At 38.4% G+C, this 18342-nt stretch overlaps 2 protein-coding genes across 20 annotated transcripts in view; one reads left to right on the top strand and one right to left on the bottom strand.

Moving 5' to 3' along the window:
• Positions 1-7858, top strand: part of PLCXD1 (phosphatidylinositol specific phospholipase C X domain containing 1) — a 32349-nt gene extending 24491 nt beyond the window's left edge. For all 19 annotated transcript variants that reach the window (XM_068922805.1, XM_068922789.1, XM_068922832.1 and 16 more), the window contains 3 exons: positions 769-924; positions 4705-4888; positions 5994-7858. In XM_068922805.1, coding sequence (XP_068778906.1) covers positions 769-924; positions 4705-4888; positions 5994-6286 — 633 coding nt within the window. In that variant the 3' untranslated portion in view covers positions 6287-7858. The remainder of the gene's footprint in view (positions 1-768; positions 925-4704; positions 4889-5993) is intronic.
• Positions 7859-8282: 424 nt separating this feature from the next.
• Positions 8283-18278, bottom strand: GTPBP6 (GTP binding protein 6 (putative)). Its single transcript, XM_068922780.1, has 10 exons — positions 17752-18278; positions 15511-15648; positions 14985-15055; positions 13291-13421; positions 12730-12800; positions 12092-12250; positions 10561-10769; positions 9535-9683; positions 9082-9234; positions 8283-8592 (listed from the first exon to the last, which is right to left on the bottom strand). The coding sequence occupies exons 1-10, from the start codon at positions 18128-18130 to the stop codon at positions 8451-8453; spliced, it is 1602 nt and encodes a 533-aa protein (XP_068778881.1). The 5' UTR covers positions 18131-18278; the 3' UTR covers positions 8283-8450.
• Between the last annotated feature and the right edge of the window lie 64 nt (positions 18279-18342).

Genomic DNA, 18342 nt, shown 5'->3' with positions numbered 1-18342 from the left:
AAACCTTTTTTTTTAAGGAAAAAGTATTTCACTGAAAGACAGAGAGCTGAGTCTTCACTCCATGATCATATTACTCTCCGCTGTTAGAAATTACTGCGTTGCTCTTCCGCGTGCTCTCTCACTGAGGACTATGTTACGTTTTATTTATATTTGCTGGGCTCTGTGCAGCTGGTTACAGCTGAATGCACAGCCAGCTTTTGCAGCTTTTGGTTTGCAGGGTAACTAGCTAAACTTCAGTTTTATGATCATGAGTTTGACATCCTGTGCGTCTTAAGATTTCACGGTGATTGGCGTATTCCTATAGACTCTGACTACCCTGCTAATTGCATGTGATTTACAAGAAGATCTCACTGCCTGCAATGAATGAGCAAACAGGTCCTCTCACGATTAAGCAAGCACAAATCTCTTCCCTCTTTCTGAGTTTTCCACTAACACATAGTTTGTCCTTAAAGATTGGAACAATGAGTCTACTGCTAACCTGTCTTTCTGAAGTAAGAAAGTCATGGATATTATCAAAATACAAAGTCACTAAATATACCAGGCTGGATCCGTGCCCACAGCAAATCAGCACCGATTTGCAGAAAGTCATTTCTCCTGGCACGTATCTCTGTGGAAGAGCTGGTAGACTGCCAGACAGCCATTCTCCAAAACCCTACGCTGATTTTTATTGCAGTGATTCTGCCCTGTCATGAACGCTCAGTTTGTTTTACTTCCTTTCCCCTGCATATTACAAAGTATTTTCTAAGTTGCCATGATTCTCTTTTGTAGGATATTCTGTGCGAAGTCGTAAAGTGGTTGGAAACTCATCCTCAGGAAGTTGTTATCTTAGCCTGTAGGAATTTTGATGGATTAACCAAGAAGCTTCACTGTCATCTCATTGCCCGCATAAAAGAGATTTTCCAGTGTAAACTGTGTCCCAGAAATGTAAGTATGAGATCTTTTCCCCTCCCTTTTTAAAAGGATGATATAATACACTATGGTGAGGTACTTAACTGATTCAGAATCTTTTATATATTTTTCTACCTTCACTTCCAGCAAGTAACACTTGCTGGATCAGAGATTAGGTCTTTACTTAGTAAGTCCTTCTCCAGATGACTCTAGGATTTCACTCACTCACTTGAAGCAGGAGATGAAACAAACCCACAAGCCATGGTGGCAAGGGGGAACTACTGACTTATGGGACTATAGAAGGGATACGACTGCCATCCGCCGTTCTGTCTGAGTTTTGCCAAAAAAAGAAGAAGAAGAAGAAAAACTTTATAACAAAGTCCAGACTATGGAAAGGGCGTTCAGTTCCAGTTGGAGTTGACTTCCTTGTTCTATTGACAGACTTCAGAACAATCCCTGTTCTGCCTTTTCACAGCAATAATTATGAGTTAACTGCAATGGTATTTAGTTATTTAAAATAATTGAGATTAGAAGTGATCTCTGGAGGTCATCTGATCCAACCCCACCAGACAAAGCAGGACCAACTTCAAAGTTAGATTAGGTTGCTCAGGGCCTCGTCCAGTCCAGTCCAGTCTTGAACAGCTCCAAGGATGGAGATTCCCCATCCACAACCTCTCTTGGCAGCCTGGTGTAGTGTTTGATCACTCTCAGAGTGAAATTTTTCTTCTTATATCTAATCAGAATTTCTCTTGCTGCAGCTTGTGTCTGTTGCCTTTCATCCTTTTGCTATGCGTCTCTGAGGAGAGTCCAGCTCTGTCTTCTCTACATCCACCCATCAGGTGTTTGCAGACAGCAATAAGGTCCATCTATCGTCTTCTCTTCAGGCTAAACAGACCCAGTTCTCTCAGCCTGTCCTCAGCGTGGTGCTTTAGCCCCAGTCACCCTGGCTGCCTGCTATTGGACTCGCTCCAGTATGTCAATGACTTTTTTTGTACTGGGGAAGCCCAAACAGGACACAATACTAAAGAGACAGTATCTTAAGTGCTGAACAGAAGGGAAGAATTAGTTCTCTTGGCCAGTTTGCAGCTGGCCTTTGTCACAAGGTGGTATTGCTGCCCAGTGTTTGACTTCTTGTCCACCAGGAGCCCCATGTTCTTTTCTGCAGAGCTGCTTTCTAGGCACTTGCCCCTCACCTGTCCTGGTGTGTGGTGTTACTCCATCCTACATGTGGGACTTTCCCTTTGTTGAACTTCATGAGGTTCCTGTTAGCCCATTTCTCCAGCCTGTTGAGGTCCCTCTAAATAGTAGCCCTGCCTTCCAGATCATTTTTATTTCTTATGCTTGTGCCCACCTCACAACACTGCTGTCTAGTGCTTTTTGTTCAGCTGTTGAGTAAGTGTGCACCACAAGCTGTAGTAGAGTTTTCTGCGTGCTGCTGTGTCAGTGTGTGCCACCTGTATTCCAGAAGAGGTGGCATATAAAGGAGAGGGCCAGTTTCTACTTTCTGAATCAGGATCTCTCTCTGCTATAACTGCCAACAAGATACTAATTGGTACCAAAGTTTTTGTGCCATATAGATGTGTCTACTTAAAAAAAAAATGGGCTGACAACACACTCTATATATAGTCAGGCAACAGCTGCACTGGTGGCATTGACTTTCTTTACTGGACTTCAGCTGGAGTTGACCTTCCAACCACACTAATGATGTGCTTTCATTCACTGAAACCTGCGGCAAAGTGTTAATTTAAATAATCAAAAATTACGTGATTGTTAAATTCTAGGAACTTAATCTTCCTCTATATACTAGGTGTGGGAGCTTTTAGCGGTCAAACAATTAACATTTCAAAGATGCACAGGAACAGAGAGTTTTCTCTGGAGATGCGAAGGCTACAGGATAATGCTGACCCTGTTTGCGATTCGAATTAAGCCTTTGAAGCTAGTGTATCGGTAACAGCTGAGCATTACCATTTCAAAGCATTTTGTACAGCAGGGTTAAAATAGAACAATTCTCAGCAAAATTAGAGGATTCTGAGTCAAATTTGCATTCAGACACATGGTTGGCTCTAAAAGTTATTAACTGTAAGAGGGGCAAGCTGTTGCTGAGAGTTTGTTGAACTAAAGTGATAACAAATGAGTTTGAAATCACTCGACTGTACAAAGGAGACTGTTTCTGAGCTGTGCTCAAAGGGAAGGAGGAAGGACACTGCAGAAAAGAGAAGTCAAGTATTTCCCTCATGCTTGAAGACTACATATTTGCAGGGGTCCGTGACCAGCACAGTGGATCTTTTGCATGTTAGGCAGCACTTGGGCTTTTCAGAATCACAAAAATGCCACCTGTCCTACATCAAATACCACATACTTGTTCACGATTTTTAAAATAATCTCTTGGATTTCAAGACCACAGCTCCAGTACTGTGCAAAAATAAATGACAAAGTACCTATGAAGCATTTTTGTAAGGAGAGCTCTGTTAAGTAGTACTGGTGCAGGCCACAGTGGGACAATATTACATTGTGTTTAAAATTTTAATTGCCTTGACTGTTCAAGTTCTTTGATTTGGATTATTAGGATTTAAAAATTCATTGTCAGACATCTACAGTTTCATTTCCGTTTTGTTTGCACAATAAGCATCTGTGGTCACGTATACATTTCTGGGTTTTTTGGCCTCTTACCTCATTTTTGGTTTTTAGAAAGGTTCCAAGCTGAAAGCTGTAGTAAAGCAAAGGCCTCGGTCAAGTACAGAATTTTGTAGCTCATGAGTAGCTTCCTTATGTCTTAATCCTTGCAGCATTTTCTGACCTAATTGGACTCATACACGCTCTTTCTTGGATGAAGGTAGAGGAATACCTATGTTCATTCAATCCCTGGCTCTCTTCAAAGGTTTGCATTAAAAATTTGCAACATTGGCCTTTATTTTAATTAATAAGTTCATTGGACCGTAATAAAAACATCATTTCCTTTTCACAAGCAATTTCCTTTTCACCACCAAAATTCTTAAAAAAACCAATGTTTGTTAATTTAACGTATTGTTTTTTTGCAAATGTAATAGTCAGAGGGCCAGAATTCTGTCTGATGGCAGCTTCTGAGGATAGGACAATATTATTGCATATTGAAACATTTTAATTAAAGACTTGTATCAGAACATCTTTTTTTCTTAGGTTTCTGACTCAACTGTCAGTTTTAGACACCTTTCCCTTACACGAATCAGAATTAACATGTCTCCATGTACTATTTTGCCTTTAATGAAAAAGTGCGTTGCAATAAAAAAAAAAATCATATTTAGTCTCATATCGTCAAAACAGTTTGATTTTTTCATGAATGTCTAATTATAAGGAGACATCTGAATCACTTACGCGACAGCTGCCAAAAGTATTTCTGGTTCTCTGCATCTATATTCCTATAGAGGGGTGCAACGATTCGTCTTCCTCCTAGCTCCTTTTAAAGAATACCTGTCTTTATCTCCTGCATTTATTCAGAGGTGATACGTGTAGGAGTGCCAGCATGGGGATGGTTTCCTATTAAACAGATGCCCAAATGTAAACATGTACTTTAGCTTAGTTACTTTGTTAAAGTAAAGGAGTTGTCCACATTCCACTGCAGCTCTCAAGCTCCTATTGCTATTACAGACCCTGATTAGCATTAAGCAGCTTGTAATCCAGCCAGCAGCCTCTCTGGCTACGAGTTTAACAGCATTATTTGAACTGAATCTGCGTCCATTAGGACAATTTCACACTTCGGCATTTGAGCTGTGGGAACATTGCTGTAGAGTTATCTTGCAGGTCCCAGCTGACTTCCAACACGGATGCGATTTCTTTCAGGTGGTGCCGACACTGCGGACCATGTGGCAGTGTGGGTATCAAGTGATAATCTCGTATGAAGAGGAGATCCTAGTGAAGGAGCACTGTGAACTGTGGCCTGCGATTCCATACTGGTGGGGAAACAAAACTGCCACTCGTGAACTAATCCAGTATTTAGAATGCATGAAGCAGATAGGCCGTCCAGGTATGTACAGTGAATGACTCCAAGGAAACTAGGGGTGCTGACAATAACGCAAAACAATTAGAACTAATGAGCTGGGAGTTCATAGCATTAGCAATGTAACAGCCAGTTTTTAAATGCCATGCGTGCCAAATGTTGCCGTGTTGTTGAGCAGTCTACTCACCCACAGGTGAGTGCAACAGGTATTTTTGTCTTCTCTTGTGCAAAAGCATTCATACGTACACAGGCTATGTAACTTGTGGCAGCCACTTCACTTATGTGATCACAGGGAAAAGACCCCCTCCCCCAACACAAAACACCTGGCTCTATCATGCCATTGTCAGCATGAAAAGCTCTGAAAAGAAACTGCTTCCCGATTCCAGTGGTTGCTAGCTTTATACCAGTTGAGACGGCTCTTATTATGAGGGAAGTGTATTATGCTATCATTTTTGTGAAAAGAAATTGCTAAAAGAATGGTACATGAAGGCTGCAGCTACATTAGCAAGTAGTGGAGCTCCATAGGAGTGGATCTGTTGAGTGAAACAGTCAGTTCTGCTGGACCCGCTGCTGGTGTGTTTTGGGGAGGGTTCACTTTGGACTACTTCTTGTCCAGTCTCAGCTGGTGGACTGAAAACCCTATTAGGATGCTGGTGTAGTCTGAGCTGAAAGAAATTCTGTTGTTAACCTTTGACGCTGTTCTGTGATGTGAACGCAAGGGGTGAGGGAGGGAAGAACTGCTTCAAACGCACGCTCCTGTGATCCAAAGAAAAATGCTGACGTAGATGCACTTGTGTTCCTACACACGCTAGTCATTTGGACGCAACTTTTACGAAAACAAACTTTTACAAAGGAAGACTAGTCTGCAATGAATAATTTAGACAGAGCTCAAACTGGAATGCTTCAATACATGAGCTGTGTTTTAATAACTGTTTAGCATGGCATACAGCTGCAACAAAGGAAGACAATCTACTGAAGTAATTTTAAATAGAGTGGAACAATAGAGAAAGATCCTAAAGTTAGTATTTTAATGATTCCCAGAGAAGCTAGATCTGGAGTTCATGCAATGCTGAGCAGCTTATAGTCTCGTCAAAGGAATATCTAACGTGTCACCTTCTGATTTTTGTTTCAGGAAGATTCTTTGTAGCAGGGATTAACCTTACTGAAAATTTAGCATATATTCTTGTACACCCATTTGGATCATTGAAGAAAATGACACTCCAGAATCTTCCATACCTGAAAATCTGGGTAAAGCAACAGTATCCAGGACCAAAAAAAGAATGTATTAACATCATTGCTGGGGACTTCATAGGAAATAATGACTTTGTCAAAGATGTGATAGAACTTAACACAAAAATTAATCCTCCATTATACTGTCATAGCAAAGGGGCTGGAGGAAATACCATTTCATTCTCAGCTTCTTAATCTTTAAAAAGACTGTCTACGTTTAGTGTTTCCTGCTTTAAATATCCTGGACTACATAAAGGACCAATTAACTTAAACTAGGGACGTTTTCAAGACTCAGTAAGGAAACTCAGTATCATTAGGGTTTAACAGCCTTTTCACAGAAAACTGAAGAGAGGAGGAAGACCTTGCTGAAGTTTCCAGAGAACTTCATTATAGGTATAATTTACTGGGAAGTGCTTAGTTTCTGCACAATCGCTAATAGTGACAGTCCCAAGAACTGAATCCTATTTTGATTTATTTTATATTTGAGTAAGAAAGATAAATATAACCTATATGTATGAATTATTCAGTGATCAGTCTTTATTTTCCTTATAACTTCAATTAACGTCGAAGATATTCTGCACCTGCTCACAAGCTGCATTTCTCAGTATTTTATATCTGTGTGAAACTGACTTGTCTGTTTTCATAGTTTTGTGTTAAATATAAAACATAAACAGTTTAAAAATATTTTTGATATATCACAGATAGTTCATCAGCAATCCTATTTGACATGATTTTTTTATATACATCAATACATCATTAGCATCGGAGATCCAGCAGCGGCTGTACTGTTGTGTGCTGAGTGTCACTTGTGAACTACTTCACCGAAGTCACAATATTCTCCTCATTTTATAAAAGATGCGTATGTTTGAAGACTACTGTTACACTTTTTATACATTCATGCCAGTACTACATACTGGAAGTAGGCCCTAGACAGTTTTGCCCACTGTTTTATTAGGAGCTGCTAAGGACCCTTTACATAGAACAGAAACACACACAGAACTAGTGCCTGATGTACACATGGCCTGCTCTAAAAATACAGTTTTTTGGCTTTTGTCATGCTCACTTGGGTTTTATAACTTTATAACTTTATTTACCTATTTTAGTAGCTCTAAAGTTATTTTTCATCCCAATAAATGTTTTAGGCTTATGCAAAAACTAAGTGTTTTATACCGCTTGCCATTGCACATTAATTCTATTTTTCTTATTTTTTAAATGAACTGTGCAATAACAGACGATCATGAAGGTAACAGAACCGGCATGTATCAAGAATAAAATGAAGCAGGTGCTGTATAAAAAGCTCACTGTGCAGCTTCATCAGTATACCTCACTTTTTAGATGCACTTTATATGCAAAAACCGAGTTCAAGTGTCTGGTAAGCTGTTCACATTTGCAGTAGATATTTGCAGAAGTACGAAATCAACTGTTACTTGACTTAAATAATCAAACTTACCTTAGGCTTCTCGAAATGAAAGGCTAAGATGCTACCTCCTCATGCAATTTCCCACAATGAAAGGCTACGTGGGAGCCAAGCAAACGTTCCACTTTAAAGGCCATCTTTCTAAATGCTGTTTTACAGCGCTTTTTAGCCTTGTTCTCATCTCTGTTTACTTTACGCACAGCAGTCGTTCAGTTTGACTTTTTTAAGAGTCACCACCTGCACTGCAGTGCTATGCTATACATACTTAGAATGTATTTCTATATATCTTCTGTACCTAAAGTGTCTTGTTACTTTACCTAATAAAGCTTGATCTATTTGTTCAATACAGATTGAAATACAGTTTTGTTTCTCATTTCTGTGGTACTGGTTGTTTTATTGGTTTCCAGTAATTCCTAACTCAGGTAATGGATCAGGTTTTGGTATTTTTCTTTTGTGAAATACTACTTTCACCTGCAATCCATGCCTCACGGCACCTTAAATGTTTTCTCTTTAAGAACTGCTATAGTAACGGGTACTGCAAATAAATTACTGTTTCCAAGAGTACTGTATGGGTGAAAGCTGTTCACAGGTAACTTCATTTTTTCCTTAAACTATACAAATCTATGTTTTCTGCTTCAGTGCAGTTAGATATGGCAGCTGTTTTAAGTGAATATGCGTTCAATCAAAATGCATGAATCTATATGATTATTTAAATAAGGCCAACACTGTTTTCTTTGTTAATGTTCTTCTCCCAATCAGCTACTGAGACACCTGGACATAATAAATACTATTTTATTGTGAAAAATTGGACAATGTCAGTGTATCAAAAACCTCAAGTGGATAAGAAATGCACTCTTTGCAACATTTGAGCTATCAAGTCATTAACTTAATTTCAAATGCTCTTAATGAGATCAGTTTCTTCTTCCAGAAAAGGATGCAGTTTCATGGGATAAATAACTTACTGCAGGGAAAGAGTTTTTTGTATCTGCCAAAGGCAGAATTACTGATTATCACCTTCACACTGGCTGTGCCATCTTCAGGTGTGACTTCTACTTCCTGAACTGTTGCTTCTTTATATAGCCAACTGTAAAAATAAAAGCTTGTCAGCATCTTCAAGGTATTCCACGTCACATAAAATATGGTCTTTGTTTTAAGTCAACTAGGGGATATTTATACACGTTCTAACATAGATAATTTCACACTTTGAAAGACGACATGCTTCAATGAACTTTCCATTTGCTATTTGCTGTTCTGAAACAAAGCATAATTTTTTCATAATTCATGCAGATTTGTGTTTTTATCAGAAATGTGGCTCTAGAGCCAGTGAAATAATCTTTCAGGAGGTTTGTTTTCGCACACTAGCACTCGAACTCTGCAGGACACTGTGAAAAGTAGGGTCTGTGGGGTCTATGGGTCAATATTATTTCTTAGTAAGTTAGAAAATTTCAAAAAATATCGCTGTAACTCTTATCACAGATCAAAGTAAGTATGATATAATTTGACAATTTTAACACATACAAAACCAAGAGTTTCCTATTTGTCAAAGTCCTTCTTACAAGACATAATTATTTACCTTAACTGAGGTCCCTCTAAGTTGATCTTAACTGTCAGAATCTTCTTCCCCGTTGCTTTCAAAATTCTTTTCTCTATTTCTTCTTTCAGCTCTTCTAAGCCATGCCCATGTAAAGCAGAAATGGCTAGAGCACTTTCTTCAGTGGGTTTATACCTGAAAAGCAAAAATTGCCAGTAGACTTGCTCCTAACTCTAGAATGTTTTAATACTCCAAATACAGACTACCTTTCTGTGTATTTCGTACTGGTGCCTTCCTACAGAACCAGAAACTTCTATGACTCAAGTCTTTCCTTTTAAAACTAAACAATTATGAGTTCTTTTTTATAAGCATACATAAAAAATTGAGAAACACTATTAAGTATATGTAAAAGCGTGCAAACTATTTTCCAGACTAAGAATTAAAGAGTTTCCAGAACATGAGAAATGTTAGGTATACTTACCACCTCCTGCTTACCTTTCTATCAAATCCACTTTGTTATGAACTTCTACCATTGATTCCAATAAGTGGCTGGGAAGATTAAGATTCTTCAGAACTGACAGAACACTTGCTTTCTGGAGGACAGCTTCTGGATGAGTAATATCTCTCACATGAACTATCAGATCCTAGCAAGCATCAATACACAAGACAAGTACATATATGATTAGAGCTCTGGCAAACCTAAGCCAAATGTAAATAGTAAGTTTGCCATGTTTTTAAAAAAACAACCAAACTCAATATTTATATTCAAGCTGTTTCAGCATCTTTGCTTAAGATATTGCTGCAAACATCTGAAAATTGTAGTGAAAAGTGAATTTCTTGCCTTTCATTTGACGTTTCAGAATAAAAGACAAACAGGATAGTAGCAGCCAGCTTTTAAAAGTCCTGCCATTGTACGGTTAAAGTCCAATCCTTCGAAGAATTCAGGCATTCAGCTATCGCTGATTTCATTACCTTTGAGGATATAGCCTACGCTGTTTAAATGTCTGTGTGTATACGCAGCTTTACGCTTTGTTTGGTGTACTTTAATGAGTAAATGATAGGAAAAGCACATTAACATTTATTACATGCTGCCTGCATCACACTACAATCATCCACTTCTAGTGCTGTACGAAACCTATGTAAAAATATATTCTTCTAGAGGCTTTCTTTCATTCTTTTTTCCTCAAGAAAGCTAGACTAAACTTATTCCAATGCACTGTCTACGTTTTCACATATTTAATCATCAGAATCTTATTTAGGTACTATGGAAAAGGACACATACTCTGAATAAAACACTCTACAATCTTTTCATATTTATACATTCTGCATAATTTCAAGTGCCAGAAAAGTGACTTATAGTAAGATATTTACCTAATATTTATTATCTTAGATGACTATTACAGTCAGCCAGATATTCCAGTTAACTTCCTGTTTTCTGAGGGGGTGAAGATTATCCAAAAGAAAATGTGTGTGTTCTCAGTTTTTTTTTTTTTTTTTTTTTTTTTAAAGTCAAGTACTTACTGAGTAAGCAACTTCTTCTAATGTAGCTGAGAAGGACTCAACCAGATTATGGGGAAGATCAGACAGAAACCCAATTGTGTCAACGTAAATAACTGCCATACGTGAGGGCAGAGAGCCAGCATGGGCCGTAATATCAAGAGTGGCAAACAGCTGATCTTTAGGTTGAAGTCCTGCTTCCCCAGTCAAGGCCTTGATCAAGGTGGTTTTTCCTATTTAAGAAAAATAATAAAAAAAAAAGATTGAAGAAACGTTAATGGCCTGTTTCAAGTAAAATTTTAATTCACAAGGCTCAGGTAAGTGTACGATACAAGACCTTTTCATCTCTAGCTCACTAATTTAGATCTAGCCTATGGTGACTCATCTATATGATGCTGTGAAGTCAGAAGACAATCGTGGCCTTTGTGACTTGGAATTGTATTTAAGGTCATTTCTGGAAGCTATGCTGCTAAAGCAAAAGTTGATCAAAGGCTGAACTGACCTGGAAAATGACCTATGTACATGTCTCACCTCTAAGACTGACTGAAGAATGCTGACATGACATTAGGAATCTTTCACTGATGCACATCTGAGTGTGTCTGTTCTCAAATCATATGAATCTTTACTAGTTAAATCCAACAAAAATCAGCAGCACTAATGATATTTACTTCATTAGTTTTATGCTTTTATTAGATGGTTCATCATGAACATAATACTAGAGAGATTTAATTGTTTTTGAATATTTCACAGAACTTACAGTTATTACACTAAGGTGGCTCAGTACGTATTATAGTTGAAGTAATTCAGTGATGTGCAAAATTACAATATATTTGAAACTGCAGTTTTAAAAGCACGGAAGTGTGATGGCTAAGAAAAACAAAGTGGAACTCAAAACCTATGCGTATACAACTGATAATTATACTAGTGTAAGGTAAGTTTTTTTATAAAGATGTTGAATAATAAAATGAAATAGTTTTAAAATAACGTAACCTGAACAAGTGTCTAGTCCAAAGCCAATTTATGCCTTGTGTATGAATTTACTTGTGTAATCTATAAGAAACAAAAAAAGTTATTTTTTTATTTACATTGTTACGGACACATCTCAGAACAATATATATTAGTCAATGTGAAAAGCTACAGCGCTTCTCAGAGCAACTGACAGCTCTCCTCAGTTTTCTTCTTATGCTTCAATCCTTCCCAGTGCTCTAAAAACCCACCTACTTCTCTCTGCTCATTCTGACCAACTAATACAGATTCGTATTAAGCCACACGACCCTTTTCTGCGCTATGTGTAGAACCCTTTTGACACAATAGAAGCTCGGCAGCTCTCCAAAGCATGGCTTGAACACTGCAGAAAATCTTACTAGAGGACCATTTGCTTTCCTAACAAGGTCCTCATTGACGTAAATTCATTACACAGTCTAAAAACTAATTAAAATACAAAGCCTATTAACACTGAAAAACACTGAAAACACTGAATTCTGGCAAGAGCTTCAATTAAAAACTAGACAACGCAAGCTTTCTTGTGTTACAAATTTCATGAGTTTTTGCTTACCGCAATTAGTATAGCCCATTACTGAGATAATCGGAAACTCGTGTCTTTTACGTTGACTTCTAAGTATAGACCTTTTTCTTCTTAGCTTCTCCAGGGCATTCCTAACTTTAAGTTCTTTTTCTTTCAAGAGACGATTCTGTGTCTCCATGAATGTCTCACCTGAAAAATACAAACTGATAATTGGCAGAATAATCTACAAGAGATGCAGTAAATTAAGTGATGTTGTGTAATTATTTGGAAATTGAGTAAGTCAGCAGTGTGGAATATGAAGTTATAAATAGGCAAATGAAACTATGTATTCTTGCCTAAGATAGAATCAGTGATAAATAATTTTTAAAAGATATGCTAAGCGCTCTAGAATAGTCATGTGCACGTAGGATTAACTGTTGTGGCAGCAAATATCTATTATAAAATTATTATAAATTTCCTCTCTGTTCATGAGTCACTCACTGAGTCAGTATAGATCAAAACTTTATTATGGTCGCAATTTAAGTTACCTTCCAATATACTCTCACTCAGTAAAGATACAGCGCACAAACTTTCCTCCTGGCCCTTCTCAAATAAAATACAATGCAATTAAACCTGTTTAAAGGCTACAAAGAAAAATCCTCTAATTCATGAGAATATTTAGACTTTACCTGAGCCCATGATGTATCTTGATCCACCTCTCTGCTGATCTAACTGAGATACCTCGTTTTTCAGATTTGACCTGGTAGTGGGGTAATATTTAGTTAGAAGCAATATTCTTTAATCAAGCTATCATAAAACACCGAACAAACGTGAAACAGCAGTGATGATCTAACAGTATATACCAAAACACTACAAGCAGATATCTAAATAAAACTTGCCAAGGCAAGTGTGTATGAAATACATAATTATCTACAAACGTTAATCCAGTTCCTACATATTCTTGCAAACCATCTTCCAGATTGGAAAGAATCACTAACTGCTTCTGTAGAAAGGTATTTTGCAAAATCATCTATTGAACAGCATGGGGTTTCGCCTGTCAACAATGCTGGAGCTTAAAGCAATGAGGTTAAAGAAAATATTTCTATATTCTAATTAATCACTGAGCATATAATATAAACAGCAAAAGTGTAGCCTTTTTCTTTATGGCACAGTATTACCTTTCTTGTTTCTGTAAAGAAATGGATACCAAACTATAGAAATATCAGTATGCGATTGCACAGCTGAGGTACCTGAGAAGCGGAATTTCAGCCAATGCTATTTGAAGTTTTGCCTCCTTAGTCCGGGCGTTGCAACGAAAAATATGAAGCACAACTGTGTATCTGTCAAAAACTTTCACGCCCCAGGCATCTTCCAGTTCTTTCTTTAGTCATGTAAGACAAAATAACCTAAATGTTTTCTACCCCCAACAATACCAGCAAATCAATTTGTATACAGCGCTGTATTTGTCGTTACAGCTAGCTGATGGAGATTTGAACTCAGAGAATCACAGGACTCCTTTTCAAGGGACTGGCAGTGATCAGAAGCATGTAAAGCAAAATTCTGGTAGGCTAGGAAGAAAGAAAGGTGAAAGGTGAATTTAAAAGCTAAATCTTTATGTTCTGAGTCAAGGCCCACATATTTCAGTGGGAACCCTCCTATTGTCTTTAACAGAGTCTCACAACAGCTTTTACAGTAAAACTCATAGCATTAGAAGAATCAAGAATCTCAGTGGTTAAATCCTTACAAAAAACTATTGTGAAATGCTTGTACAGGAAAGGATAGGGATAATAAAGGAAAAGATTACTGAAATAAAAAAACAGGAAAGAGGAAGGTAGGAAAATTATTTCATAACCAGCCCCACAAAAAAACTTTTAAAAAAAAGTTCTAATACCTTAAAAGACACTTAAAGAATGCAAGTAGTTCCCTTTCCCCATCTTTACAACACATAATGCTGTTTTCATAAATGTATTCACAAACTTTCTTGAATTAAGATTCTGGTAAGCTGTATTTAAGATCTGCAGTCTTAAGAACTCATACTATAAGTCAGAGAAGAAAAACTAGAAAATTTTATTTAAATATTTTCAAATTCCATTCCATCAACAAATTCATCAACAAATTGAAGTGTTCAACATAGTTTACTACCTCTATTCATTTTATAAGCCAGTAAAAGCATTCAAAACTACCTCCAAAGAATGTTTGCTTGCAGTGCTTGCACTCCACACCCTGCATGATGCTATACATGTAAAAACTAAAAAATGTATTTTTTCAGTGCTTGTCTAAGAATTTAAAAAAGCATCTACAGTTCATGCGTCAGTTGTCTTAACGCCATATAAAATGTAAAAAAAAAAAAAAAAAAAAGAAAAGAAAAATAAGTGAAGCATGCTCTCCCCCACCAGGTCACCTGTCCATTTTAAATATATTTTCTTTTTAAGGATGAGGACTGTAAGTGTAATAATTTCAAAAATTCAAATATAGACTTGCTTTGAATAGAGAACTGATATTCAAAATACAGTACAGCATCCATACAGCTACAGAAAATAAATACAGCATCCATATACCTACAGAAAGTATGTGCATATACCTAATGCAAAATCTTTACATTTCTCACAACAGCGGTTGTGTTGTTAACCTCATTTTGTTTAAAAAAAGTCCATAAACAAATTTTCCAACATTTTATGTGAAGCCAGTGGAAAAGATGGGCATAGAGCCTATATTAAATGGCTATCAGGCTGCTGTAAAATTTTATACGCAAAAGCTGAATATAACACCAAACAAATTTAATCAGAATTATGTTTCCTTTAAAAGCAATAAAACTCAGTCCAGTCGGTTTTAAATATTACCATTTGCGAATTCAGAGTCATAACTGACCTTCCTTTTCATAACATCAGTATTTTTCCAAACAGTATTGAGGTAAAGAATATAATTCGATATTATATTTAATTACCTTGGTTAACGAAGACATTCTTTCCACATTCAAGAAGACAGCTGTCAGATGGGGCAATTTTTTAATCTTTTCTAAAAGATGGATAATCATTACAAAATAGTATTAAATGTCAACTCTCTTTCTAAAACAAACAGAATATAAAATGACTTTTCACTGAAAACAGCGGTAATAAAATATCAAATGGTATCATATTCTTTGTTCACAGAACAGTGTATTGGTATTGATTTAGTATAATGTCAAAAACAGCTGCGAGTTTCATGCAAGCATCACTTTCATGCAAGCATTACCTGCATCACTTAAATGCAGGTACTAAGTTGCCTACACATTTTAAGCGAGTATGGATTATTTCTATTCTGCATACTTTTTGTAGCCTTTAAAGAAGTACTGTTTAAGTCTGTTTGTAAACCTGCCTAATGGATAAACACATTTGTACCTCTCTTCAGCTTTTGTACTGATCTTCGTACAGTTCACTTACAGAAGTTCTAACATTTAGAATGATGCACTGCTGAAAAATCTTGGTCCTTACCTGTCAAAACCTGAAAATTTCCTTTGCCAAAAATGAACTTCTTATCAGGAGTTTTTGTAGGAATAATTATTTTATCTAAAATTGTCCAGTTCTGAAGGGTATCCACAAGAGCAACAGCTTCAGCCATCTGTAATTCAGCTTCAGGATTAGACAAAAAGAAAGACCATAACATACCATCATAACTCTCTATACAGATTTCCAAAAACTGTAGTACATGCACAAACAGGGAAAAACCTGAACTACATTGAAATTCCAGTAGTGCTTTTATTTTAATCAGTAGCGTAGGGCAGGAAATAGCTAACTTCTAATTACAGTAATTAAATTCCTAGATTGATGCAATTTTACCACATAAAGCATTTTTTTGCTAATACAAATTATTTCTAGGCTGGCTGATTGGGCAAAATTTTGAATTGCGTACTCAACACAGAAAGCACCCAGCTTTTTGCTTCATTCTTAAGAAGTTGAACAAGTAATTAGTCGAAAAATGTATACTCTGTTGTTTTAGATGAGCACTGAACCACGTGAATAATTCGTTAATGTTTTGTGGCAGTACTTAAAGAATTCCTAATTCTGCATATCTTGCTGCCAACTTCACTACTACTTATTCATAAAGAACCTACACTAAATTCTGACTTGGTAAAAACACAGCAAATTCCAGCACTGTATTCTGGTTCATTAGAATAGTGTTTTGGTTCTTTTTTTCTTTCTTTCTTTTTTTTTAAAAAAAAAAAAAATCTACATTGCATAGCACTGATATAAGGGGACTTCAGACAACTATAGGGGCTATTAGGGCAAATCAGATCAGTGGATCAAGCTGAATTTGCCAAGTAGGAATAAGACCTTCTTTTCATAGCAGTTTAATCGTGTTCCTCTAGATAGCAAAATACATTTGATGTATTAAACAGATTACCTTGGTCCAAAAGGTAATACATTATTAAAGTAACCTTGATTCTTTCTCCTCATTTTGTCAGTGTTCCTTTTAAAAAGCACACATTTTCTGCTGTACTTGAGAGGTTTCAAGAACCATTCCAAAACATTTGTTCAGACTTCAGGCTCTTCATCTGGAGGGCCTAAATAAATGGAAAGGGGTCACTGCTATTCTTTTGTATTTCTGGATAGAAAGGTGCCCTCATAATTTTTTTTTCCAGTTGTAAAATGGGAGCACAGTACAAAAGTATTAGAAAATGCCTGCTCAGTGTTTTATTTAAGTATTGAATTAAATCCTGAAAAGGTTACAGACTTTATTCTGCAAAGTAACAATTTGTTACTGTTAGCAGCAGTAATAAAACAGAATGAAATTTAGGTTTATAGCATAAACAACTTGAATACAAATAAGTATGAGAAGGCATGTCAGACATAAACTGATACATAAGATAGCTATATGCATATATATATATGTGTGTGTGTATATATATATTTATAGCTAAGCTACAGATTATTTAATTCTTTCTGATAGAACTTTGCATTAGAGAAGTGTTTGGAGAGGAATCATCAAAGACAAGCTCCTCATAAATTTTAAATGTGCAGGTACGATAAACGCATATGTATTAGCTAGCTACAAGGATTTGAGAGAGAAATCTAAGAGTAGCAATGCTAAATAAGGCCCTGATAAATGCATTATATGTGAATGGGCCTAAGTAACAGCCTAAGAGCCTCACCTTCACTGCAGTGTTTTCTACAGACAGAAGAGTATTGCTGTTCTTAAACCAACTTCCAGGCAAATCTTAAGGTTGAAGGGCCCCTCTCTACCTGGCCACAACTGAAGGCTACTAGCATTAGGCTAACAAATGAGAAACCTGGCTATTCCCTGATGCAAGCTAAACACTACGTGCACCAAGTTGTTTTGCAGTCTAAGACCCAAGGTTAGCAAAGTTTACAAGTCAAAGTATAGACCTGCAAAGAGCCACTGTTCTCTTTTAAAAAGTACTCGAAGAAGAACACACTGATCTAGACCCCCACCTATTCTGAGTTTACATTTTGCTAGCAGACCCCGAAGTACATTAGCGGCATTAACGCCTTTATTCCTGCGGACGTTACAGGTCTAGAGTTGTAGAAAAATAAAACAGCGAGCGGTATCGGCAAGGAGAGACAGAGAGGCATCCTGCCTAGCGGAGGCTCCCTAAGGCTAAGGGAAGGGCAGCGAGCGAGGTGGCCCTGCCCACCTCGAGCCGTGGCGAGGAGCCGGCGCCTCCCGGGGCAGGCGGAGCCCCACGCGCCCCCCGCCGCGGCGCCCCCACGCACCCGTGGTGAGCTGAGGCTTCTTCGGGCCCCACATGACAGCCGGGTGCACCACGGCCACCCGCTGCGCGCCGGGGCCCAGGGCGAGCGGAGAGGGGCCGAGCAGCTCCTCCAGCTCCGCTTCGTCTTCCACCTCTTCTTCCTCCTCCTCCCCTCCCCCGCCGGCACCCGTCACGACCTTCCGCGGCCCGCCGCCGCCGCCCGCCCGCGGGGGCTCTCCCCTGCCAGGCGGCCGCAGCGGAGCCCACAGGCGGGCGGCAGCCACCGCGCCGAGCGACCTGGCAGATAACGGGCGGCAGCGGGCCGCGGCAGCGCCGAGAGCGGCGGCGGCCGCCCGCCGGCAACGCAGCAGGAGCGAACGCGAGAGGAGCGCGGGCCCCATGGCCCGGCCGTTAGCAGCACCTCGCGGGGGGAACGGCCGCCAGAGACCGTTACGGGGCGCGCTCGCTCCCACCGCCTAAGCGACCCTGAAGGAAACCGAGCACCGCGCACCAACGCGTTCCGCCCTCTCGCATTCGCCCCGCACAGCCACCCAGCGCCCCTCCCTCCCACCCACGCGGGTAGGGCACGTGACAGCGAGCCCCGCCTCTGATA

The sequence above is a fragment of the Struthio camelus genome, chromosome 1 (assembly GCF_040807025.1).
Source record: "Struthio camelus isolate bStrCam1 chromosome 1, bStrCam1.hap1, whole genome shotgun sequence".
NCBI classification, from domain to species: domain Eukaryota; kingdom Metazoa; phylum Chordata; class Aves; order Struthioniformes; family Struthionidae; genus Struthio; species Struthio camelus.
This window is presented reverse-complemented; position numbering and strand designations above follow the sequence as displayed.